At 40.0% G+C, this 25,571-nt stretch overlaps 1 protein-coding gene across 5 annotated transcripts in view; it reads left to right on the plus strand.

Moving 5' to 3' along the window:
* EPB41L4B (erythrocyte membrane protein band 4.1 like 4B) overlaps nt 1-25,571 on the plus strand; it is a 247,508-nt gene that overhangs the window by 95,164 nt on the left and 126,773 nt on the right. For all 5 annotated transcript variants that reach the window (XM_077810915.1, XM_077810918.1, XM_077810916.1 and 2 more), the window contains exons 3-7: nt 7,531-7,573; nt 9,893-9,971; nt 13,970-14,014; nt 16,600-16,652; nt 20,720-20,840. In XM_077810915.1, the coding sequence (XP_077667041.1) occupies nt 7,531-7,573; nt 9,893-9,971; nt 13,970-14,014; nt 16,600-16,652; nt 20,720-20,840 (341 nt within the window). The remainder of the gene's footprint in view (nt 1-7,530; nt 7,574-9,892; nt 9,972-13,969; nt 14,015-16,599; nt 16,653-20,719; nt 20,841-25,571) is intronic.

The raw sequence follows: 25,571 nt of genomic DNA on the forward strand, positions 1-25,571 counted from the left end.
CACTAAATGAGCCACTTTCTCATTATAAGAAAGCTAAAAATGTTAAATATTTTCCTAACTTCATTTTTCCATGTGATCAATAGCCACAGTTGCCAGAAGAATGTTAAAAGATCATGAATGAGCAGGGAGATAGTCTCTATGAAAAGATTTGAGAATTCCTATACTAAGGGGAATATAGATGTTGACTGAATCAAAAATAATGGTCAATTTACCGGTCAAATATTGTCAAATAATGTAAAAAATGATAAAATTTGCTAAACCATTAATTCATTAGAACAGTAAGTAACAAAGAAAAGTAAGGCCTTGTCTACGCTACCACTTAAGTCGAGATAAGTTACATCACTCAGGGGTGTGAAAAAACCACGCCCCTGAGTGATGTAAATTACCTCGACTTAAAGCAGTGTCTGCACCGCACTGTGTCCTCATTGAGGAGGAGTAATTATGTCGATGGAAGAGCACTTTCCCATCAACATAATGTATCTTCACCAGATGCGCTAAATCGGCACCACTGCATTGATCATAATGAAGACAAGCCCTAAGTCTCTGTGCTCTCCAAAAGGCTTAGCCTTAGATACTTATACCTAATTATAAAAAACTAATTCTTTAACTGAGTTATTTTAACTCAGAAAAATGCAAAGCACAGTGAAATGACTTTCTAAAAACTGAAAGAATGGAGCCATAATGCAATCCAAAAGGTAAGCTGCCACTTCCATCAGGACGTTCTTGCTGGAATTTTTGACAATAATTGACTGTGTGTTCAAATATAGGCAGTCAATTGACTGTTCAATTGTTTGTCAATCATGTTTACCAAACCCAGGTAAACATGGAAATGAATACTTAAGGACATCATAAATCTTATATTGTCCATATAAACAAATACATTATTCTTATCAAATACAAAGAAATGAATATTTTATCACTACACAGCAACATTGGCAACATGTCTAAGATGAAGCGAGGAAGGCTATTTTTCCATCCTTAGCTGTTGAGAAGAGGTGATATGTGTGTTCATATTATGCTAGTTCATTCTTTCATGTAGGATGAAGAATAAATGGTGGTGAAAATGTTAAGAGAAACTCCAATGCTGATGGGTTCTTAATAGACTATTTTACAGCATTCAAATATAAACAGTATTGTTCAGTGAAATGGGCAAATCTGACATATCACTTCAGTCACAGGCACAATGATGATACTTTTACTGAAACTTCACAGATATTCTTCCCTTACTATCTTACTTATTTTTCCCCACAACATCCTAGCATTTCATTCCAAAAAGGGAAAACCCTGTCCCTTAAATTTCTCTTAGTAAAGCTTCCTGTCTTAAAATATTTGGTCAACAGACATTAGAGCCATGTGTAACATAATGATGGTAAAGCTCGTAACTTCTTTCCACTGCAGTGCTTCCACTGGATGTTGACAGGAAGTTAACCAGGTGGAGTGGAATTGTTTATTTTGTACTTTGAAAGGTCTGGATTCTGCCCTAAATTCGTCCAGTTACCTCTTATCATATTGTAATCCCTTAGCTAAAATATACATTAATGGGACCTATCATCTTTCTTCGCGCTAGCACTTGCAGTTAGAGAATCCCCTGCTATTATAGGTCACCACTCTCGGTTCAAACTTGCCTTCTATGCAGAAGTTTTAGTACTCTGTATTTCAAACCTCACTTCATCTGTTACACATCTTCTCATTTCTCCAAATTTTTAAAACTTTTTGGATAGAAAATTATTGCAACCCAATCCAGATCTTAGTTGCTAATTTTAGCGTTCTAACACATGTTGCAGACTTGTAAAATAAATATGGATAAGTCAACCTGTCCTGTGTAGAGGGGAGTATTAGCATACTCATTACGTGAAACATCCACATATAGTCTGTGGGTATGTAAACACTGGTGATTTACAGTTGGGTTAAAACTTTCTTAAAACAGGTATGTCTTGTGTTTGAACCCGAGACTCTGTTCTGATCTAATCTTACCTTTCTGACAAATAGCATCTAATATCTCTTCTCTGGGTCTTTGCAGCTGCATCATCCATATGGAACATAACTGTCTTGGTGAGGTCATAGAATATGATGTGTACCATAGGGAAACCAGATTCTAATCTATGTAAATTTTTGGGAGTGTAGTAATCACTCACTTATATATTTGTAAAGTCTATATAACAATGTGGCCCCAATTCTGTTCAGTACCCTAATTATTATTAAAGGTGACCTTCAGAAGAGAAGAAAAAGGGTTTGTGCTCTTATTTCTTTTTTAAAACTTTATACTGTATAAAGAAGGCATGACCATGTTTTCATTGGATATTTTTTGCCTTGAAAAATTATTTTGGTATTTTCCTTGCTTGTGTTTTTACCTTAGAAATTCAGATCTTGTCTATCTTGGAAGAACTGGTAGGATTAGGGTATCAGAGATACCACTCAAACAAAACCTTATTGAGAGGGAAGTGTTATTGGTTCAGATTGTTGATTTAAAGCTCTTTGCTTTTTGTTCATGTTAACGCTTAACAAACCTTAGGAAGAAAATGTATTTGACAGCGGTTCAGTGCCCCCCACCAGTTAATGGCTGAGAGAGTTTGTAGATGGTATCTCTTGACACTTCCAATAAGTCTTCCAGCAAAACCAGACTTGCCATTCAGGACATTCTGAAGGTTGAAAACAAGCAGGGACAAAACATTTTGCAGGTCTTCTTTATGCATAATAAAGCAGCAAAACAAGTAACAAAAAAGGGTCAAACCCAATTTTTTTCCTTTGCAGGTCACCTTTGAGGGCTTTGTAGCTCAAGACCAGGACTTTGAATTCTTTTATGAAGCAAATGGGGAGCCAATGGAGTTTTCAAAGCACAGGTGTGTGGTGTATTTGTCAGCCTGTATTGCTTAAGAGGCATGCTGGTGCAGTTGTACCAACTTCAGTCTTCAGTTGGCAGTTGCAGTCATCCTTGGAGTGTTCCAGTAGGTACAGTTTATTGGCTGTATCTTGACATAAATGCATCTCTTACCTTATATGGCTGTTCTATTTTGGGAAAATATTGGCTGTTACCATTATTGAGGAATTACTCACAGTACTTTTCTTCAAGGAGATAGAAAGTGATTAAATAAACAGAGAAGTAACTGGAAATTGTCCTAATTCATTTTTGCATCAGTTTTGTGAAACATAAAGGACAAAAATAGAAATCATTTGGGATAAATCTAACATTCTGTTGTTTAATAAATATATCCTTCAAACAAAATCTAGCAAGTTTTCTCGCCAATGGAAATGATCTGGTATAATAATGATTTCATTTCTGCAATGACCTTGGAAATAATATTGCTATTAATTCCAACCAGGTCCTTAAAAACTAAAAACATTGGGCCTGATTCACCATTGTTACGCTGGTATAGAAACCAAGTGTAACTCCATTGCAAACATTCTCAGTTGGTGATGTCCATTAAGTTGCTTCACTTTTACACCAGTGTAATGCAGTGGTGAATCAGGCCTACCATGGTTACTGCCATATTACACACACCTTGATAAAGACTAATAAAAGACATCAAGACAATGATGTCTCAAATAACTGTCAAAATGCAGGTAGCCATTTTTCTTTGCCTTGAACATTCGATGTATAAAAATAAAAAAATTATTATTGAACTTCATGAAGAAAAATAAATTTCATAACTGAATTATGCTCAAATAAATTGGTTAGTCTCTAAGGTGCCACAAGTACTCCTTTTCTTTTTGCGATTAATCTTCCTGACCTTTCAAGGGCACTAATAACTTGCTCAGAGTCCAAATTGGAGTAGTGGACTGTAGTGTGGTAGGAAAAGAAGACTACCTAATTTCTACTCTTGTATCATCCTCAAAGGACCCCTTCTAAGCAGTGGCTCCTTGATGCACTTGGACCCTCACAACTTGAAGTCCATTAGCCTGAGCTCCAGCTTTTCAAACCAGGCAGCGCATCTGCAGAAGTTATCAAAAAGAGTTCTTGTGGAGTCCCCCAACTCCAGGCAGCTTCATACTAAGACTTCTGGAATTCACCCTTTTGTGTTCACATTCTTAGTCAGGGATAGTGATTATGGGTTCCAGTCAATAGCTTGTAACATAGCCAAGTAATGTTTGGTTCTTGGCAAGGATGCCATGAAGTCTTCACTTCCGTTTTTAAGCCATTCGTCTGGCTGGCTGTCAATAATAAGAGTATCTGATTTTTTGTTTAGAGGCTAGGGCCTGCATTCCATGGGCATATGGAAGTCTGGCTTCTGAGCTGGTGTGCTCCCAGTTTTTATGGCAGCAGAAGCCTATATTGTTTTTTCTTGACACACTTTCAGTGTTCCTGGCCACCTCAGCCATCCAGACAACTGCAGCTTATGGGGAGGAGTAGGGTGATAAAGGTTATTACTTGGGTTCAGAGGGCCTGTAAGAAAACTAACACTACTGTGGAGAAACATCCAGACATTGACTATGGTGGATTTTAGCCCAGTTTTTGCAGAAGCTGTCCAAAACAGCTGGGGTTAAGTTGATAGCCGTTCATGAATCTACAAAGGCTACACTCGCCCCCTATTTTGGACAGTGCTGAATAATGGTATAATGGACCCCTCATGCATCTGAGTTTGCTTCTCAAAGGAGTGAATGTAAAATGATGCCCAGTGCTTGCTGTTTGTTGTCCCCTGGAGAATCCTACATTTATGACTGTACTGTATAAGTAGCAGGAATGAAAGGTTACAAATGTACATTAGCTGTTGAAGCTAGAATCTCATGTAATGGTCTATTTTGCTACTTATTAGATTCTTCAACATTTCTTAAAAATTGCTAGTTTTTGTAAAATTATGTACATGTGACAGATGAATTGGTAATTTGCAGTGTTATGGATGTTAGCAGAATACCACGTGCAGACATTCTAAAACGTGTTAATCATTTACAATACAGTAACTCCTCACTTAACGTTGTAGTTATGTTCCTGAAAAATGCAACTTTAAGTGAAACGATGTTAAACAAATCCAATTTTCCCATAAGATTTAATGTAAATGCAGGGGGTTAGGTTCCAAGGAAATTTTTTTGGGACAGACAAAAGGCATTATATACTGTACAGTATTGTGGTTGGGAAGTGTCCCGGCTTACCCTACACAGGCACAGCCCGCTGCAGGCAAGGACGCTAGGAAGCACCTTTGTGGCAGCTTACCCAGAGAAGAACAGGCACTGACTTTGCTAGGGGATGCTCCAGGCCCACCTCTTCCCACCCCCGCTCCGTCTCCTCTCCGGAGCACGCAACATCCCCGTTCCTTCCCCGTACCTGTTTGGCAGCGCTTAGGACTTTCTGGGAGTGAGAGGGAGGAGTGGAGACGCAGTGCAATGCTCTCTTGCAAAGTCGCTGCTTTTCCACAAAATCTTACATGCAGTGTACAGAGCAGGCAGCCAAATTGTTATAAGGGAGCATTGCAGACCTTTAAATGAGCATGTTCCCTAATGGAGCAGCGACGTAACTTTGAAACAGCTTTAAGCGGGAGGACGTTAAGTGAGGAATTAATGTACACACAATGAAGATAATTCAAAAAAGAGTACTGCAGCTTTCTCAGCACAGTTGGAAGGTGAATAAAAAAGTGAAAAGATGGATTTTTTTTTTACTTTTTAGTTTAGAAATCAAACACTGAAGAGTAGTATTCCATGTTTGGGTAAGTGTAACACTAAATTGTCATCTTAAATTTTTGTAAGGGCTTCAGTATACGCTTTTTTAGTCTAGATGAACTCCAAACAGTCATAGAACTGAACTTGTATATTAGAAATCCTTAAGAAAATGGAATTGTATGTACATCCAGTATTTAACTTGAAATGACAATACTGATAAATGTGGATAATGCTCCTATAAATATAGCTGGGGATATATTTTGCTGACTAATGTGTTCATTGAAGTAAAATGTTCCTCTTCTCTAGAACAAAAAAAACAAAAGTTCTAATTGCATAATTTCAATCAAAAGAGCAAAGCTTGAATAATTTTGTTTCTTCTCAGAAACTTGAAATGATTACTACCTGATTTCTTGTGAATGTATATTTGCTGGATGAGAGATAAATAATTGATTTTGTGTATATTAGTTTACAGCTATGTAATATATTTGTATAAAAATTATAACATTTTATTTTCACTATGGTGGTGGTTCTCAAATTTGTAAAGAGGTGGCTTCCTTGGTAACTTCTCCCAAGGGAGTCCAGGCGAGCTCTGGGCAACTAAAAGCACATTTAGAATAATCGTTCTATTTCTTTTTTATTCTGCAGGGAATTTATTTGCTATTTGGGTTATGGGTTGGCAAACTTTTAAAATACACTTTTTACAACTAGCTGTTGCATAAATTTTGCTTTCAATTAAGGCATCCAGAGTAAAACTGTGGTTTTGCTATTTTATTAATTATTTTCACATGCATTTAGCAAAAGCAGAGGAGAATCTATTGAATACCAAGTATTCACTCTGATTCTGCTTTTGCTTAATATAGAATGGAGATGCCCCAACAAGAAAAGCAAGCAAAAGGAACAGGCTTCTTTTTCTGAATGTTGCTGCTTCAAACTTACTGGTCTTATTAATTTATTTTATATGTTTTTAAATAAACAGCAAAAAATGGGAAGAGAATTTGTCTTATGGTAAGGTGGCCCAAATTATCTTCTGCAATTTAGTGAGAGGACTATCTCGACAAGTTCTCATAATTTAATATTTATATTTTGGTAACACACCCAGATGCCTCATTCGGGCATGACGATTCACGCTGGGCACTGTACAGGAACAGTATAAAACTTAGGACTAGTCTGCACTGGAAAAGGTTTGCCAGTAAAGCAGAGCATCCTTGTGTAGACAGAGTTTATATTGGCTCAAGTGCTTTTTTTGGTGTAGCTCATACTGATTCCCAGAACAAAATAAGCTATACCATCAAAGGCACTTTTTTGCCAGTATAACTTCGTTTCCATAAGGGCTTTTTCCAGTATAAAATGGGGTTTTTTTGTTTTGTTTTGTTTTTTGTTTTGTTTGTTTTTTTTAAATAATCACACTCCTAACTGACATTGCTATACCAGCAAAAGTTTTAAGGGTGGAATAGGCCTTAGACTCTGAGCTTGAGAGAACCACAGAGTGGGTGGAGAAATACAGAGAAGTGGAGGGAGCCGTACGGGAGCGCCACTGAGTGGGATTGAACCAGACCATCGGCTGCCTTCAGAGGGTCATGAGTAACGGTTAAAGCATTGGGCCCAGAGTTTGAGGAAAACCTTCATTCCCTACATCCCGCTGTAATTGTATGTTTGTTTTTACAGCCTTTCACTACTAATTGGGTTGTGCCTCACAAGGAGGAAGCTCCCATGGGTGTGTTTAACTTTTAAGGTCCCGTTTTACTGATAAGATAGGCACCTGAGCTCTGTGTGTGTGTGTTCAAAAAAACATTTTCTAGTGAAAACAGCCATAAAAGATTACCAGATAGATATGGAAGTCTTTGCTTTCACCTTCCTTTAAATGAATTTGTGCTCTATTAGTAAAATACCAGTAAAATCTTGAAAATGAATTACTTTAAAACACAGGTTTTCTTTTTTTAGCACTGGCTGGACCATTCTAAACCAATTAAGAAGCAAATAAAAAGTAAGTAACATCGGTCCACAAGTTTATTTTATTCCTCCCCTAAGAGTTCAGTTTAGAGTATTTGTGAACATGATTGTGAGGCTCCAAATGTTTCCGTAATATAGTGAATATTTCTCAGACAATGGATTCATGTTAATGGTTGGCTGCCTGGTGAAACCTTTTTGTATAAAAGCAAGGGTAATGGACCAATGAGTAATGCACCAATCTTCAACTCTCTCCTTTAAATATGATTTTTATTTACCACTTTTGTTGATGCCAAAAGTCCCTTCCTCCTGCCTGGAGTTACTTTGTCATAAACCAGGGCTGGGGAGCAAGCATCAGCTTAGGTTGCTGCTAATAGATTCAGCAGACAAATATCAGCTTAGAAAAGCTTATGTGATTTCTCCTAGGTGCCTGTTAATATTAGTTGGAGACGTGGGGGAGAGTAGGAAGAAGCACTCCCCTTTCTTGTGACCCCTAAATTAGATGGGGAAATTGGCCTGGAAAAGAAGGAACGGTGGCAGGAGGGACCCGAGGGTTGGCAGTTCCTGTTGGAAGCTGCAGAAGTCCTTTGAGTTTCGTGTCCAGGTAGCCTCTGCTTCCTCCCCTTGCATCTTCACTGGTGTACTTTCACCTGGTTTAATGTACATAGTTCCTGGATATGTCTGGATTTTTGTGAGCTGAACTCATGTCATTGGTGGCAAGTGGATGCAAAGAGAGGCGGTCCTGAGACCATTACTGACAGGGATTGTTAACTCTTTCCTTTGGGAGAGGGTAAAGCTGCTAACTACCCTTAAACTATGATTCAACCCTGGCTCAATAAACTGTCCCTTGAAACATCTGTGTTCATCTGATTTCTCCAGCTTCATGGATCCCTATTAATCTGGAGTCAGGTCTGGGTATGATATGTAGACAGCAATAGTATCCTTGGGCAGTAAATGTCTGCTAGCAATGGACATAGGCCAGGTGTCCATGTTGATTTTATGAGATCTAACAATTACTGTAGGTATGGCTGATCATAAGATGCTACTGACCAATTTTCAAGATCTGGAAGGAGTGGACACAGGTTTTTCTTTAGTGCTCTCTGTTCTTTCCTTTCTCAGAGGGAGCTGCTCACCCACTTTGAGTGGCCCTTTCATGCAAGGCCTGCGGGGCACTATGCTTTCACTCTTACCACTTCTTGTGTGTATGAGGCTAATAGGGTAGATTGTGAAGAAATTTAGGGTCCATTGCCATTGATAGCTCTGGTGCTTGAATTGACCTCACCTTTTCATGACATCTCAACCTGCTTCTCTGTACTTGGATACATGATCAGCAAGTGCTTATTCTCTGATATGCCAAGGAAAAGAGAAAATGATTCTAGAGGGAAGAATCAAATATTTTCTGCACAAGGCATTTTTAACAGATTTAGTTTCATTGCTTTCACGGTGTCTGGCCCAGTTAGGGGATTGTATGAGAACAAGCTGGCTCAGACCCATACTAGAGAAGGCAGTGGGGAAGCAACTTCATGGGGGTTGTAGTAGCTCCATCTCTCAGCACAATATGTCCTTTTCTTGCCAAAGTGGTTTGCATTTGTGAAGAAGTTTTTGGGTCCTCTATTGTCTTTGGACAGTGGTGCATATGGCTTTATTTTTCCACCAGCAGCGGCTAGTGTTAAGAGGCAGTGCCTTGAGGAGGTAGATCTCACCGGCCAACTTTGTCACCTGTGGTTTTGACTTCTGAAACACCTCTTCTTGGGGTTACCCTTGAAGACAATTTTAAAGCTTCAACTAGTGCAGCTTTTGGCTACCCATCTGCCTAGTAGATTGAGTGATCAATAGGCATTCAGAAACTACAGTGGTGATTGTCGTCATATAAGCACCTAGATAGAAAGGTGGTGGATTCTCCATTTCTTAATGTCTTCAAACGAAGACTGGATGCCTTTCTGGAAGATATACTTTAGCCAGACATGCACCATGATAGCCCAAATCAGCAGAAGTGTATTTGCTGAACCTTTTTAGCTTGAGAACTAAGGTGGGGAGGTTACTCTCTCATGACCATCAGAGCTTGAATTTTTCTAACATTCCCAGCACAGTGCAGGGCACATCTTTTTGGACAAATATTTGTTTGACAAATGAGCCATGGCTTAATTTCTTATTATATTGGCTGTGGTAGCACACTAAAATGCTCACAACGGGCACATAATTATTTCTTGTTGTAAATAGTTTTAATTTAAGACACAAGTCAAATGTTACTGTGATGAGGATACTTTAAAATATAATTACTTTGTGTTAAATTTTTCTTGCTCTATGGGATCACCAAACCTGTGTAAACTTCTGTTTTGAATCTTTGTATATACAGTTGGACCTCCGTACACTTTGCATTTCCGAATTAAATATTACTCATCAGAACCGAACAACCTTCACGAGGAGTTTACAAGGTAGGAAATAATTTTGATTGCTAAACTGATGTCTGACAATGGGGTGTACAAGGTATTTGGGGATTAAACTGTGGGGGAGGGAGGAATGTGGGTTATATGTGCTTCCTTGGTAGAATAGGCATCATATTCAATCTTCTAGTTGGTGTTTTATGACAGTCTAAGGGCCATACGCTCCCCTTTCCATTTTTTGCCCAAACCTGTTGCTTTGGCCTCTCAGGTGCTTTTGGATGGAGAGGCAGATGGGTCAGTGGTATTTCCCTCCCACTCTCCGTGTATTTTAGGTTTTGTGACTCTTGAAAGGGAGCCGTGACTGGGTGGGTAGGAGCTGAACCTGGAAAAGGAGGACTCTCTGCAGCAGTATTGCCTGTCAAATCCATGGTGGGTGGGGGGATGGAAGGGGGTTTCCAATGTATAATGCCAGCAGCTGGGCTCTGTGCTCTTCTCTGCTGTGAAATGTGGAAGTGATCAAATAAAAGTCAAATGGGTCAAAGAAAGACCCAAAATCAGCAGAATTTTGGGAGGATTGGGAGCAATGCAAACAGCTCAATCTTCTCTACCCCTCCCCCCCCAAGTCCCCCTCCACTTGTTCACAGTCTCCCTGCACTAATGGAAGCTGTTCGGTGACCATTCATCCTGTAGGGACGACTTCTTATTGTGTTGAGGCTGTGGATGACCTGTGGTCTTTGAGAACATTCCATACTTGTTAAGTGAGGAGCTCTCCCACAATTCAGAAGAAGGGGGGAATTGCCTATTTTTGCACTTCCCATTCCTCCCAACTCTTCTAGTCAGGCCAAATTGTGTCTCTAATTATTTTGTACCCCTTCCTGCTGTCATTTTTCTGTTTCTGACAATTTGGAGCTTCTTGGTGTTTTTTTTTTAATTTGCTCTGCATTGCTAATTGGGCCAAGCTGTTTCCACCATGCTCTTTAAAGATTATATTGATAATTTTGTAGTTTCTTTATAAGAAACTTTTAGTCAGCAGACCTCTGTTTACTATTTCCTTTTCTGATGCAGTGATTAAGTACTACTTTGACTGCTGTGCCACAAGATTAATGAGCTAATTGTAATTGCCCACTTACTTACTTTGAAACTTCCATAGAAGCCTTAATATACGTTACCAATTACTGCAATAGCAATAAACTGATAAAAGGCCATGCTTTTTCATACAGTCCATAATTAACCTATGGAACTCACTGCCACTGATATAATTGAGTTCAAGAGTTCAGTAGGATTCCTAAAAGGATGCGGCATCTGCATGTGTAATGAGAAGATTCATAGTTACATTACGTAGGATGATATATAAAAAACATTTTAGAATAGAGATACAGACACCCTTTGTCATTCTAATTTTTTTTTAATGAACCTCCACTCTGGCTAAGTTGCATTTCCCAGCATTCTGTAGAGTTAGGTAAGAGACCAGGACAGCAGGTGCAAATTCAGTGCAGGGAATGGGGGGAAGATTTATAGTGGTAACAAAATGAGCTAATTGAAGAAGAAATTACACTAGATCTTTGTCCTGTATAAAGATATTTTTAGCAGATGCCTTTTGAGGCTGTAAAAATAATGTGGTCACAGTTAACACTTTTATGGGGAAGTGATGACATTTCTTAAAATTTAATGCACCGAGGAAGGCATCTGCTGGCATTTTTGTCTACAGGGCTTCATTAGTTTTAGTCAGAATAACAATGGGTTGTTTCTTTTGAAGAATGTATTTTGCTCCTTGAAGTGGGATACCAGAAACTGAGATGCAATAGTAGGCTTGCACAGAAAAAGGAAATAACGGAGTCAGGTGTGGAGAGAGTTGCAATATTCCTCGAGCTAGCAAAGTGGTGGTATTGCCTGGATTATTGCCCCCCAAAATTTACCAGCATTCATGTTATTTTGAAATCCTGGAGCAAAATAGTAGGGACAGATTTTCTAAGCCCAGATTCCTGTGGTGGTGCACAATTACTTTTACATATACAAATACTGACATGTAAGTGGCAACCCAGGTATCAGCTGTGTATGTAAGTTAGGCATGTGTAAAATTCTGACCCCTACTCTTTTTCCATGAGCTTTTCTGCTGCATAGCACACAGAAAAGCTTCCTAAACATGCCTTTGGTTCCTGTTCCCCTGTCTGTTTTGAACTGATTCAGTCTTCTAAACATTGAAAGGTCAGCTCACAATCTCCCAAACACATGAATGTGAAAAATTAGTTTGTTCGTCGCAAGGTGCTGGTGACTCACGGTGCCTGATCCTTCCTATTCTGTTCCCAACATGTCCTTCAGTGCCAGTAGAGAAAAGAATAGAGACGTTTGCTACGCTCTTCTTTTTGAAGACTGGAGACATGCATCATGCTGCTTTGAGCCCAGATGTCTTACTTTTTTCATTCACCTCTTAACTCACCCCTCAGTGGGAGTGGGGGCAGGAGAGGCTGGGGCGGGGGCAGCCCCTGTCATCCCCTAACCTCAAAGAAGGACACCCTGCTCCAGAATACCCAAGGCAGGAGCATTTTGGCTTGGTCTATACTACCACTCATGTTGGTATAACTTATTTCACTTGGGGGTGTGAATAAGCCACCCCCAGAGTGACGTAAGTTACGCTGACCTAAGTGCAGGTGTAGACAGCGCTATATCAGTGGGATAGCATCTCCTGCCGACTTAGCTACCACCTCTTATGGAGGTGGATTTATTATACCAACAGGAGAGCTTTCGCCTGTCAGCATAGAGCATCTACACCAGATGCTCTACTAGCCCTCAGTGTGAGATTGCTGGGTGGGGTGGGGGCAGGAAAAGCCAGGTGAGATGCCCCAGGCAGCAAGGTGGTTGTGATTTTTCCCAATCCACAAACCTTTGTTTTAATAAAAATAAAACAAAGGAATCCTCAGGCTTAGGAAAGAGTGGCAAGTGGATAGGGCATTAGTCTGGGAGATGCAGATTCAGTTACCTGCTCCGCCGCAGACCCCCTGTGTGGCCTTGGGCAGTCACTTGATCTCTCTGTGCCTCCACATCCCCATCTGCAAAATGAGGATCTCTGAGTTAGGGAGTTTATTTACAGTTTAAAGTTTGTGAGGCATGTAGGGTATGTCTACACTGCAGTGTAAGTTCAGGGTTAGTGGGACTTGAGTCAACTGACCTGTGTTAGGGAACTCTGGGCTTGAGTGTCTACGTTGTATTTTAACCCTACGTTAAGACCTTTCTAACTCATGCCTGAACCTAGGGCTCTGGTGTCCACACTACAGTGTGCAGACCCTAGTCAATGTCACCAAATCCCAGAGTACCTAGCACCCGCCCCTTTCCCCCAAAATGTGGCCGCTCTAGCCCTAGAACCATGTTGCACTGTGGGAAAACTTCACTGCCCGCCCTACACATTACCAGGAAGCAGCTCGCTTTGCAAAAGGCTTGATCAGTTATCCATGAGCTCGGGCTCAAGCACGGCTTGCGTTACAGGGTAGACATACCCCTACACGCTATAGCAATGAGGGCCATGTAAGAACCAAAGATATGCCTACCTATTTAGTTTCTATCTCCACTCATCATGGAATCTTTGTTCTTCTCTCATTCAAAGCTCTTTTAATTTTTAAAATAAAGCCATAATTGCCTTTAGACTTCATAGCTCATTTAGGCTGCAGTTCAGGACAGCACTTAAGTGTGGGCTTCAGTAGAATTAAGGCTCCGTGCTCAAAGCTGAGTACATGCTTTCAGTGCTGTCTTAAATAAGGATGGGTTCCTGAAATGCAGCTTTACGACTTCGTCCTGCAATATGCTGAGCAATCCTCCAAGGTGTAGAATGTTCTGAACTCCCACTGACTTCAATGAGAGTTAAGGGTACTTAGCATCTACCAAGTGTGTGCAGTGCTCTTTGTAATTGATCCTGAAGGCTCATATAACTTACAAAATCAGTTTATGGAAATGTCTTGACTAAGCACGTACTCTTGACGAAGAGATGAGGGCTAAAAAGATGACTCTGTATGCGTTTGGTGGTTTGTTTATATTTATTTATTTAATGTATTTGTTAGGTACCTGTTTGTATTACAGCTCCGACAAGACATTCTTTCAGGAAAGTAAGTACATTTTTATTCCTGTAACCTTGCTTAAAGTGTAAGTAACAGAGCACCACTTTAAGGGTTAAAAGTATTACTTTAAGCCCATAAGCTCTTTCTGATCCTTTCTGTTATGCAAAGAAGTATATAAGGAATTGTAAATTGCATTTACTGATCCAGTGTTCTCTTGTACATTTTTCTTTTTCCATTAGAATACGGAAATGTATACACATACATTAATCATAACCAAATTAATAAAATCTAGTGGAATAAGAACTTTTTCATTTGGTCACAAGGTGGTAGAAATATATCTATGCATGCAATATTATGCAGAGCTTTCTGTGTCAAACTTTAACCATTCAATTATCCTTAATGGCTATTTGTGTGTTACAGATTTAATTGTAAGTGAGCATTATGCTGCACGTAGCCATTCTTAAATATTCAAAAATTTAAAATACACTCATACAACATGATTAAAATAAAAAACTGTATATGAATCATAGTAGGTATCCTGTTACCTTACACATTTGTCAATATCAGATTTGAAATTGAAATGAGAAATAGTCAAAATAAGACCCTTAAAAGAAACTGAGAAGCCCTGAGAGCTCTTAATTTGAACAATATATGGTGGTGAAACTGGACATTGTGTTGTGTATGTTTAAAAAAGAGAGAGAGAGTATACATGATTTTAATTTCCAAGTAGCAAGTTCCAGAAGAGAAACCTCATACTTCATTTGGTTAGAGAAATAATTCTTACACAAAGGACACAGTCCTCTTAAAATTGCTCATTTCTTCAGACATAGAAGAGCATGAAAAAGATTTGGTTAATAAATAGCTAAAGTACAGTAAATATTGTGGTTTTTAGGATATTAGAAGGTTTCAATCTTAACCAGAAGTTTATTATTTATTACACAACAGAACAAGTGGCACATACAAATGGGAAAACGATTATACTCTGTGTATAATTAGGGCAAAGAATGTCTTGATCTGTATGATTATTTAAAATGTAATGTGAGCTTGCCATACTTGTCAGTATGACAGATGCAAGGGAGTGGAAAAAACACTCGATAATAGTGTCAACGCTTCTTACTTGTAAAAAATATGGTTTTTGCAGCCTTATTCTTTTTGACAATGTAATTGTGCATTTGTGAGGTAGATAGATAAATTATAGATATATTTATTTTAAAAGATTTATAAAGAAAAATATTTAATCCTAGAATCCATTGTAGGAGTACCACCTATTTTCTTCTTCTGGGTTAATGTTTTCAATATTAGTTTAAACATGATTTATAGTTGAGCGTATCATGTTTTCAGTATTAATGAGAAATTACTAAACTAAGAAATAATTACCTTTATTACTAACTTGTAAACTAAGCTTATTTAAATGGAAATATTGTTATACCAATAAAATAAAAACCAGCAGGATCTTATTTAAGGGGATAAGACAAAATGTCACATTTGCTGTGAATACAAAAAGAATCGTAGTAGGCAGTCAGTTATAGCTATAACATTTCATTCAGTTTCATGTTCATTTACACGTTCGTTCATACACACACACAGGTTCTGCAGCTGCTGTATAGTTAACTAGTCCTGAATGTAGCTTGAGTTCGTGACTTGGGTTCGTAGCTTTTGGCAGCTAACTAGCCAGGAAAGCCAGGCACAAGGAAGAGCTGGGTCTCTGTTGGGCATGCACAGGTGCCCTTCCACGTTGGCAGCAGAATGTTACCCTTTAAAGTCTTCCATCTCCAGCTTTAGTTTGAATCCAGAGTCCATAGGTTTTGCTGTGTCACGCTGCCTCTGGGTTCGGTGTGATTGATCACCCATCAATTGCAGACATGACTTTCAGCCTAGGACCTGGCTTTGATGTTTCTTCAGTTGTACTTTTGTTCTTTTCTTTTGAGGGTGGACTCCTCTTACTTTGTCTTACTTCCTCTTACTTACTGTTGTCTGCATCTTCAGCCCTTCGGTGTTTACACTTTATTTCATCAGGACAGGCTGGGGCTGGAGGTTGATTCCATCATCCATACATACCTCATTCACACATCTAAACTAAACTAATTTTTTTTAGTTTGCAAAAATGAAGGTTGCAGCAAGCTTTTACAAAATGAAGTGAGCATTTTAAAATGGAGTTTGGGACAAATTAAAATGGAGTTAGAGTTACAATATGGACAAGTGTAAGGAATGGTAAACAGTGAGCAGAAGTTACAATATAGACAAGTATAATGAATAACAAACAGCGAGCAGAAGTTACAATGATGAAACAGCGTAAGTTTCAGCGATTTAAGCAACAATTGGACTGAAAGTGAAACTCAATTAGCCAGTTATTGGGGTAACCGGTTTATGAATGAATGTTGTTTCATTCATAAAACTTTGCTTATGAAGTTATATTAATAAAGTGAACAATTAAAAACAATTTCATTGATCAGTTCTACAATATTATATTTGAATGATCTAAATATCGTGCAATTTACTTGATACTTTTGAGTTAATATTTTATTTTCAGTTAGACTGTTGAACTCCTTTTATTTTTTTCTGGAGAAAGGGCTTATATAAAGTATAAGTTAAGAAACGTGCATATTTTTATTATTTATTTTGTCTCTTTAAAGACTGAAATGTCCGTATGATACTGCTGTGGAACTAGCAGCTCTATGTCTTCAAGGTATGTGACTATTTAGAAATAATTTGCATCAACGTTTATTTTAAAAAGTTGACCAACAATTTCTTCACATATTTTTCCCTTTTGTCATGAATAGGCACAAATTGACAGTACATTGTTTAAGTGGCAGCTATTTTTATTGTGGTTAGTCATTAATTAGTGTCATAAATTTGCTGAGTTTTAGAATCTCTGACTCACAATCAGACATTTGTGAAACTTTTGTAATGAAACTCAGTTAAAGTTCATTGTTTTGAAATTCTGTTCCATGGCTTGAGTGACCATAGGCCTAATATTGGGCATGGTCCAAAGTCCACTGAGGTCAAAAGAAGTCTTTCCATTAAATATAGTGGTCTTTGGATCCTTCCGATTGAGTGTTTTGGGAGGAATTTATGGCCCAGATTCAAAGATAGGGACCAATTTGTGGTTTTGGATTAGATTGACTATGAAATTTTGAGTTCAATTCAACCTAGAATTCGGAACAAAATTCAGGGAAGACAAGACCAGGCAAAAGTAGTATCATTTCCCATGAAATTGTGATGCATATTGCACAGTTTTGTTCATACTGTGTATGTACACAAAGAAGATAAAGGAATTATTTACTCCCTTTTCTTTTCATTCATATTGCTTCTTTACTCTCTCAACATGGACCTTCCAGGTTAAAGTCCAGAGTCCACATTAGCTTCAAATTGTTATGCACTCATTTTTGTCTGTGGACTCTAGAAATATCACAAGCATTGGTAACTTCATCCCAATTTTAGACCAGGAGAACTGTTCATAGAACAGCTTGACATATCTACAGTTCCAATAATCAAAGATATGGAGAATTATATCTCTACTAAGAAAAGGAGTAGAGCAGGTCATCCATTTACGGCATTACCAGTATCATAGAAGAAATTTTTATCATCAGGTATCAAAACCAATATTTTAAAAACTGTATGTCAAAACAAAGTATTTATAAATGGTGATGGCATATTTTTTCTTTGATTCAATTAATTTTTCTCTATTTGGAGGTACTTATAGTAGTTTTCTCTAAAATAATGTCATATATTAGCACTGTAATATTGAATTCTGGCTCTCTGCAGATATTAGAATTGCAATTTTTGGATCATTTCTTGTATATTTCTTTGTTTTACATTGATATTGGAGACTTGTAAATAAGCAGAGGCATTTAAAGAACTGTAAAATGATTATTCCCTCCTCAATAGTTTAAACTTCACCCTAAATTTAAATGTATCTTTTATTTCGGCTTTTTTAAGGGTGAGCAGGATGATAAAAGTGCAGGTTACTAGGAATTGGTGTGTTAATCATTTTAAATGAGAGCCAGTTTCTTTCTGTTAATCAAGACTCTGTTTTTACTTCACCGTTATGGCTGGTTTTTGAATAATATTGTTCTATTAGGTTAATTATTACATTGTTTCAACTAACTGCCTTAAGAGCTGGCATTTTCTGTCATCTTTGGGATGTAAATTGTACTTTTGTAAAGAAAAATCTGGAGAGAAGCATCTATTCATGCTTCTGGAGCTGCTTTAGAGTTCTCCTGTATTGCAACTTCCTCCTCTTATATAGTATTTAAAGTTTGGTTTTATTTCATCTAAAATAATTGGTACAATATGTTAAACTATATTTAAGGTCACTCTAACACAATTCACTTAACCAGCTGCATTTCTGACTATTAATTGAAACCAACAAGTGAATTCTTTCTAATATATTCTAAATACCTCAAAATTGTCGGTGTTTGCATTCTCACATTATAAAATCCTATTACAAATTTATTTTTCGTTCTACATTAAAGAGACTGTGGTGTCTCTACAGGTGAAATAATTGAACACTTTTTAAAGACATCTGGGTAGCTACCTCATTTTAAAATGCATCCACCAGTTGGTGCATTTTTTTAATAATTTGCCTGTTTACGCATGTTAGAATGCGTAATTTTTAGATTACAGTATGTATATAAAAAAGAACAAGCTCCAAAGTAAGCCATCCTCACCCCTGAACCTCCAGTGAAAAGATATGGGCCTAGGATTATGCCTCAAATGTCAACAAATTTGCTTTCTGTTGAACCGGCCAGGGAAGTTGAATGTACATATCTGGCTCTGCTGATTTATCCTGATCAGCATCTATGTCAGAGGCTTCTGACTTCTCTCAGACACAAAGCAGCAGCAAGAGTTGTCAAATGTCTCTGAAAACTTGTGTATATGTTTTACTGTTGTAATTCACATTGGAAAATACTGTTGAACAAAAAATGTACACGTGATAATGATAGCTTCATTTTAGATGAAGGTCAATGGATCTCATGATATTTAATATTTTAGGAACCCTAAAATTTGGCCATAAATTTAATCTATTTGGTCATAAATGTAATTGTCATCTAACAATTAATCTGGGTGTCCTTGATCAGTTAAAATAAATCATTATCATTTTTTATCTTCAAAAAGACTATTTTTCCATGTAAATAGTCTTTCTATTCTGTATTTCTGCAACTTTTATGTGTAATGTTCACATGAAGCGATAGTAGATTTTCTTCAACAGAACTGACTTTCTTAATTCCTTTGTTGTTCATAGCAGCAGGAACACAGATGCATTATAAATAAGGCTGCGTGTCTGTCACGGAAATCACGGATTCTGTGACTTTCCGTGACTTCTGCAGCAGCCCTTGCTGATTCAGGGGCTACCTGAGCTGGGCAGCTCCTGGGCCAGCAACAGAAGTTTGGGTGTGTTGAAGAGGGCTCAGGGCTGGGGCAGGGGTTGGGGTGCAGGGCAGTGCTTATCTGGGGGGAGGGGGGCTCGCCAGCTTCCACCAGCATATCCCTGCAGCTTCTAGGCTGAGGGGCCAGAGGGCTGTGTATGGTGCTCGCGGCCACAGGCGCTGCCCCCACAGCTCCCATTGGCTGTGGTTCCCGCTCAACCAGGAGGGGTCCTAGGTCACAGCTCCCCCCGACCCCCCCCAGCACCAGCGGGGATCCCGCACGGCCGCCTCCCCCACACCCTTCCAGCATGGGTCCCAGGCTGCACGGCACAGCCCTAATGCGCACATACCCTCCGGCGCCAGCAGGGGTCCCAGGCTTCGCACCACCACCCACCTCCTCCCCCACAACAGCAGGGGTTCCATGCGATCCCACTCAGCACCCACGGTGCCCCCAGACCACCCCTTCCCTCCCGCCCCAGAGCACCCGTGGTCCTCCAGCCCAAATTTTAGTTAGGGGCATATAGTAAAAATCATGGACAGGTCACGGGCCATGAATTTTTGTTTACTGCCCATCACTTTTACTAAAAATACCCATTAAAGCACCAACATTAGTACATATATAGGCATGTGTCATTTGTATGTGGTAGCATTGGGGATGCATGTTTGCTGCATATTTGTTAAACAGTACTGAAGCAGTTAAATTGCAAATTATTTGTATAGGTCAGACATTCGTGGAACCACATGGGAAATTTCTCACCAGTGTATAGGAGGTAGGGGCTCAATTCAGTAGGGTTCTTAGTTCAATGTAAGGGTTCTCAGCACCTTGCAGGATCAATACCAGCCTCAATCTATGCCTTCAAAAAAAATCTCTTCCCAAATATATACTACAGACATGAATATTATGATAGTGTTGGGGGTTTAGAAAATGCTATAATCAATTTCTTGACACTAGCTACTGTATCTTTACATTTCCATATATACAATATGGGAAGAAATATGCGATCATGGGAAACACTACTTAGTGATGAAAAAAATATGTTTCAATTAAAGGAAAATGCAGAATAACCTTGTATGTAAAAGTAGTGCATTTGATCTGAAATTATAGTCCTCTGGAAATCCCTTAAATGCAAGAAGTAGCAGCATTTCATGTGTTTAGAATTCTGAATCTGTGTCCTAAACTTTCCTACAGAGTTTCTAGTCTGATTTGTAATTTGAGATGGCAGAACTTAAGTACTCATACAGATGACAACAACAAATGTATATTCTAAAGCTTCTTCAGTAGGTGTGCTAAATGGGGATATGGAAATATCTTTGTAGAAGCAAGTTGTTTTTAATGTTTGTGATGACAGAGTGACTTTTTTTCTGGCTTTCTGAATGATTCCAGCTGAACTTGGAGAGTGTGAGCACCCAGAACACACACCAGAACTAGTGTCTGAATTCAGATTTACACCAAACCAGACTGAAGCTATGGAATTTGATATCTTTCAGAAATGGAAAGAGTGCAGGTATGGTACCTGTGTGGTGGTGTCAGTTATAATAAAGTTACACAAGAGTTTCTTCTCCAAAATCAAATATTGCTGCATAGACCCCCGTTTTGGGATCAAACAGTCTCAATGTGTGTTGTTTTAGGGGTTTTCTAGAGACATCTAGAACCCCTTTAAAAAAAGTGGCAGGCATTAACATCAGACAGGGGTGTGTGGTTAAGTTAATTGTAAGTTTCAGCACTTTGGCTCCATTTTTTCTCCTTGACCTGTGTTCAAGGAGTTCATTTTCCACAAGTGAGAATTTTCATGCCTTCCAAGACTCCTTCACTTAATTTGTACTTAAGGTAGCACCTTTAGAGATCTATTTTTGTCCACACACTCAATCTTTCAAAGATTTCAGGTATTTGGTATCAAACCAGAAGCCTAAATCCAACCCTCCCACCCTGTTTTTTTGTTTTTTTTGGGGGGGGGGTTGTGTTTGGATGAGGATGAAATTGAGACATGTCTTAGCTCAGACATCTTCATGTTAAACCCAAAATATTGAGCCTCCTTTGGTCAAAGGGAACTTGACTTTTGGAAATTGTGAAGATTGTATTAGCCACTGCAGTTTTTCTAAAACTTCGGAGCAGTTAAGAGTCTGGATTGTTGCAGTAGTACTGTGCTATTTGCCACTATAACCAGTTACATGGCAGCAATCCAGTGGAGTAAGAGATAATTAGAGGTAATGGAAACGGAATAACTGACACTGAAGCTGACTGTGGCGTCTAGCAAGCCAAAGGACCAGTACCACCTGTACCAACCAAGAGCTGTAGATGGGACTCTTTCTCTGACGGAACCAACCCAGCCCCATAGGGATCCACCAACCACTCTCTTGTGGCAGCAGATCTGGCGAAAACCAACAACTGGAACATCTAGAACATCAGGACAGACTGAGACATACACTACCCTGGAGGATATCTTCATTTTTGTGGGCCCACAATCTCCTCTACTCTTGGACCCAATCCTTCTGAGTTACATTTTGATCCCAGAAAAGGAACCACCTCAAGGAGAAGTTACTCCCCTAGTCTATCCAAGAGCCATAGCTTCCTCCCTGTCATTGACAGTACTGCTAATTGAGCTGGCTTTCTCATCTGCTGAATCCTATGTCCAGGATGAACCATCACCTACCTCGGGAGGTTAGCATAGACAGGACTTCAAGAATTTCTTGGACTGGGCTCAGGTAGGATTACCCTCCAAGAGATTTCTTGTATATAATGCCTTGCCACCACCACCACCCTCTCCCAACCAGCCTTTGACTCCTCAGAGTGGCCCTGTTGGTGTGGGGGGGATCCTTATGCATGACACGCAGATCCATGCACTTGACAAGAGCAGCACAATGTCCCTCTCCTCCTTGATAACAGCATCTTGCTTCTCAGGAATATGTGCAGGAGGAAGATGATGAGCCAGATCAGGTGGTACCAACAAGCATATCGTCTTCCTCACCTGATGAGGCAATTGCCCCATATTCACCCTTCCTGCCTGATGACCATAGGCAATATCAACAATTATTGCAGAGGGCGGCAGCAGAACTTCAGATCCCATTAGAAGACGTTCAAGATACGCAGCACAAACTTTTGGATATTCAGCAGCCCCCCAGACCCAATCAGGTAGCCCTCCCAGTGAATGAGGCCAGTATGGAACCAGCAAGAATGGTATGGCATACACCAGCAACCTGTATCTCTATGGCTAAAAGGGCTGAGAAGTGTTACTTTGTGCCCACGAAAGGGGCAGAATTATTGTTTTCCCACTGAGCCCCCAACTCCCTAGCAGTACAAGCAGCCATGGAAGGATCCAGATAGCAACGCCCTAAAACCACTGCTGCGGACAAGGGAGCTAAACACCTGAGCCTTCTGGGGAGGAAGGTATTTATATCCATCAGCCTCCAGTTCAGAATCTCTAACTACCAGGTCCTGTTAGCAAAATATTTTTTTATGAACTACACAAAGTTCCTGGAATTCCAAGTTAAAACTCCCCCAGGAGGACAAGGCTCAATTCCAAACCCTTACTGAAGAAGGTAGACTCGTGGCTAAAACCTCCCTTCAAGCTGCGGTGGATGGGACTCCCTGGTCATTTATACCTCAGCCCCAAAGAGGATGTAATGCTGCTTGCAATGACTGAAGAGCATGAGTATCAACAAACCTCAGGGCAGACTGTTAGGAGGCAAGGCAAAAACCTCAAATTGGTTGTGTGTCCTATACTTAGATTTCACCAACCAATTATCAAGTGCAAACTCCTCAAGCACTACAACAGCCTTAATATGGAGTCCCAGACAGTCCCCTGGGGTAGTCCAATCTATTTCGCCCCCCAGATAAGTGTACCTTTGTGATAGATGGCCCTTTACACAAGGAGTCACAGCAATACCCAAGTTACTTCCAGTTCCAAAGGACCGGTCACTTACCCCAGGTGAATTGCACCTTAGATCTCACCCCAAAGACAGCACTTGTAGCCAATCTTATAATAAACTATCTAAAGATTTATTTTATGGGGCGGGGGGGCGAACAGAGTTATTTACAAGGTTAAAGCAGGTGGGTGTGTGTGTGTTGTATTCTTAAATTTAAAAAGGTAATAAATCAACAAGCTCTGTCCTTTAGGGCTAACCCAGGCTAAGCAGCTGGCTGTCTCTTGCTTATGCCTAAAAAAACCTTGCCTCCCAGAGTCCAAGCAGCATAGAGGTACCTATGTTGCTGGGTTTTATCCCTTCATGCCCTGTGCCTTGAGCTGCAAACTCAGCTGATGAGGAGGATTCCACATGCATGACTCATCTTTATGGGGGAGAGAGCAGAACAACAAACAATAGTCTGTCTGGTGTCAATGGAGCTTGCCTCTTGGGAAGGACATAACACCTTCTGTCTAAGATCAGCCCTTCACACTAATTAATGTCTCTCTCCTGTCTGGTGATTAACAGTCACAGAGGTTCACGATACAACCGCTCAAATATTTCCTCCCAGTATGGGATACAGATGTTACAAGTGAGATTAATGCATGCAGCAACTTACAAGCATTCAGTAAAGTCTAAACACATTCTTGTAATTCTAATACCTATTTTAAATACTAATGCACAGTTGAGCCAGACTGATTCCAGCTATGTATTTATCAGTGTTCAACTCACACATGAGAACTTTGGCATGAGCTGGCACTTGGATTTCTGCCAGCATCACCAAGGAAGCATCATAAACAGGTATGTAAGCTGAGACCTTTTCCCCAGCCTTTCTAACACCAATGACCACATGAACAGCCGTGCAAGCATCCAAGAATTTAGAGGCCAGGGTATGCAGCCCCATCCCTCGATGACAGCTACTCAGCGTTTTCCACCAGCTAAAGGCTACTTTTGACAGGACTCTGGGGAGTTGCAACGTAACAATGATACCATCCTTGTCTGTTCCCAAATTCCCCTTTTGGTGGCTGCTTAGCATACATTGCCCACAGCTGGAGGGCTGTAGCAGACAAGTGGTTACTAGATATCATCCACTTTAGCGACCATCAAATTTCTTTCTCCCCCTTCTCAAGAAGCCCTCTTTCTGGTCCCTATACAGGGACTGCTCTCATGAGAAGATCCTCCTCAAATGAGGACCTATAGAGCAAGTTCCACCTCAGCATCCAGGGAAAGGGTTGTACTCCCACAATTTCATAGTTCCCAAGGAAAAGGGAGGATGGAGGCCCATTCTCGATCTAAGTCAGAGTTTATATTCACAAATTAAAATTCTGCATGGTTATGTTGGCCTCAGTAATTCCCTGCCTGGAAAAAAAGGCGTATGATGAGCAGCTCTCGACAAGAAAGATGTTTATTTTCCTGTGGACATTCACCTGTCCCACAGAAGGTTCCTCAGGTTTCTTGTAGGACAGGAACACTCCCAGTTCAGAGGACTCCCATTGTGTCTGACAACAGCACCCAAGGTCTTCTCAGTGGTGGTAGCACAGATGAGTGGCTACCGCATTTTCCTGTTTTGGAACGACTGGCTTCTAACCGGCAGATCCCATCTGGAAGTTCAGTTGGCAACTTTGTCCTTGCTCTGCCTGCTGGCATCCTTAGGAATCTGCATAAACATGGAAAAGTGTACTTTGATTCCCACACAGCTCATCGACATTATAAGCATGACCCTGGACTTGACTGCAAGGAAGATCCCTCCCTGCAAACAGATTCTTAGTCATGAGCAGTCTGATAAACCAAGTCATTCCCAAACCCAGAACAAAAGTCCAGATCTGTCTGTCTTTGCTCGGTCACATGGCCTCCTGCTCATATGTAAGGCCATTTGCTAGGCTGCAACTCTGTTGTCTGCAAGCCTGGCTCTGGTTGGTATATGTGCCACACACAGCATGAACACCATCATGACAGTGCCAGTCAATGTCAGGGCTTCACTCAGAACCCCCAAATTGTGTGCATTGGAGTCCCTTTCCTACCCCCTACCCTGCCCTCTGCACACGTACACAGCAAGCATGATGATAATCACGGAGGCATCCTTCATAGGCTGGTGAGCCCACATGGGCAGTCACACATCACAAGATACATGGACACTGTGGAAGGCTGGGATGCGTATCAATCTTTTGGAACCAAGTGCAGTCAGACAGGCATGCAGTGCATTCCTCCCACTCATATGATCCTGATAACATTTGGATAATGTCAAACAACAAGACAACTGTTTTCTGTAACCGCAAACGAGGGGTAAAATCCTTTGCAGTGCGCAGAGAGCAGTGGTTCTCAAACTTTTGTACTGG

Source organism: Eretmochelys imbricata, chromosome 2, assembly GCF_965152235.1.
Source record: "Eretmochelys imbricata isolate rEreImb1 chromosome 2, rEreImb1.hap1, whole genome shotgun sequence".
Lineage (NCBI taxonomy): Eukaryota > Metazoa > Chordata > Testudines > Cheloniidae > Eretmochelys > Eretmochelys imbricata.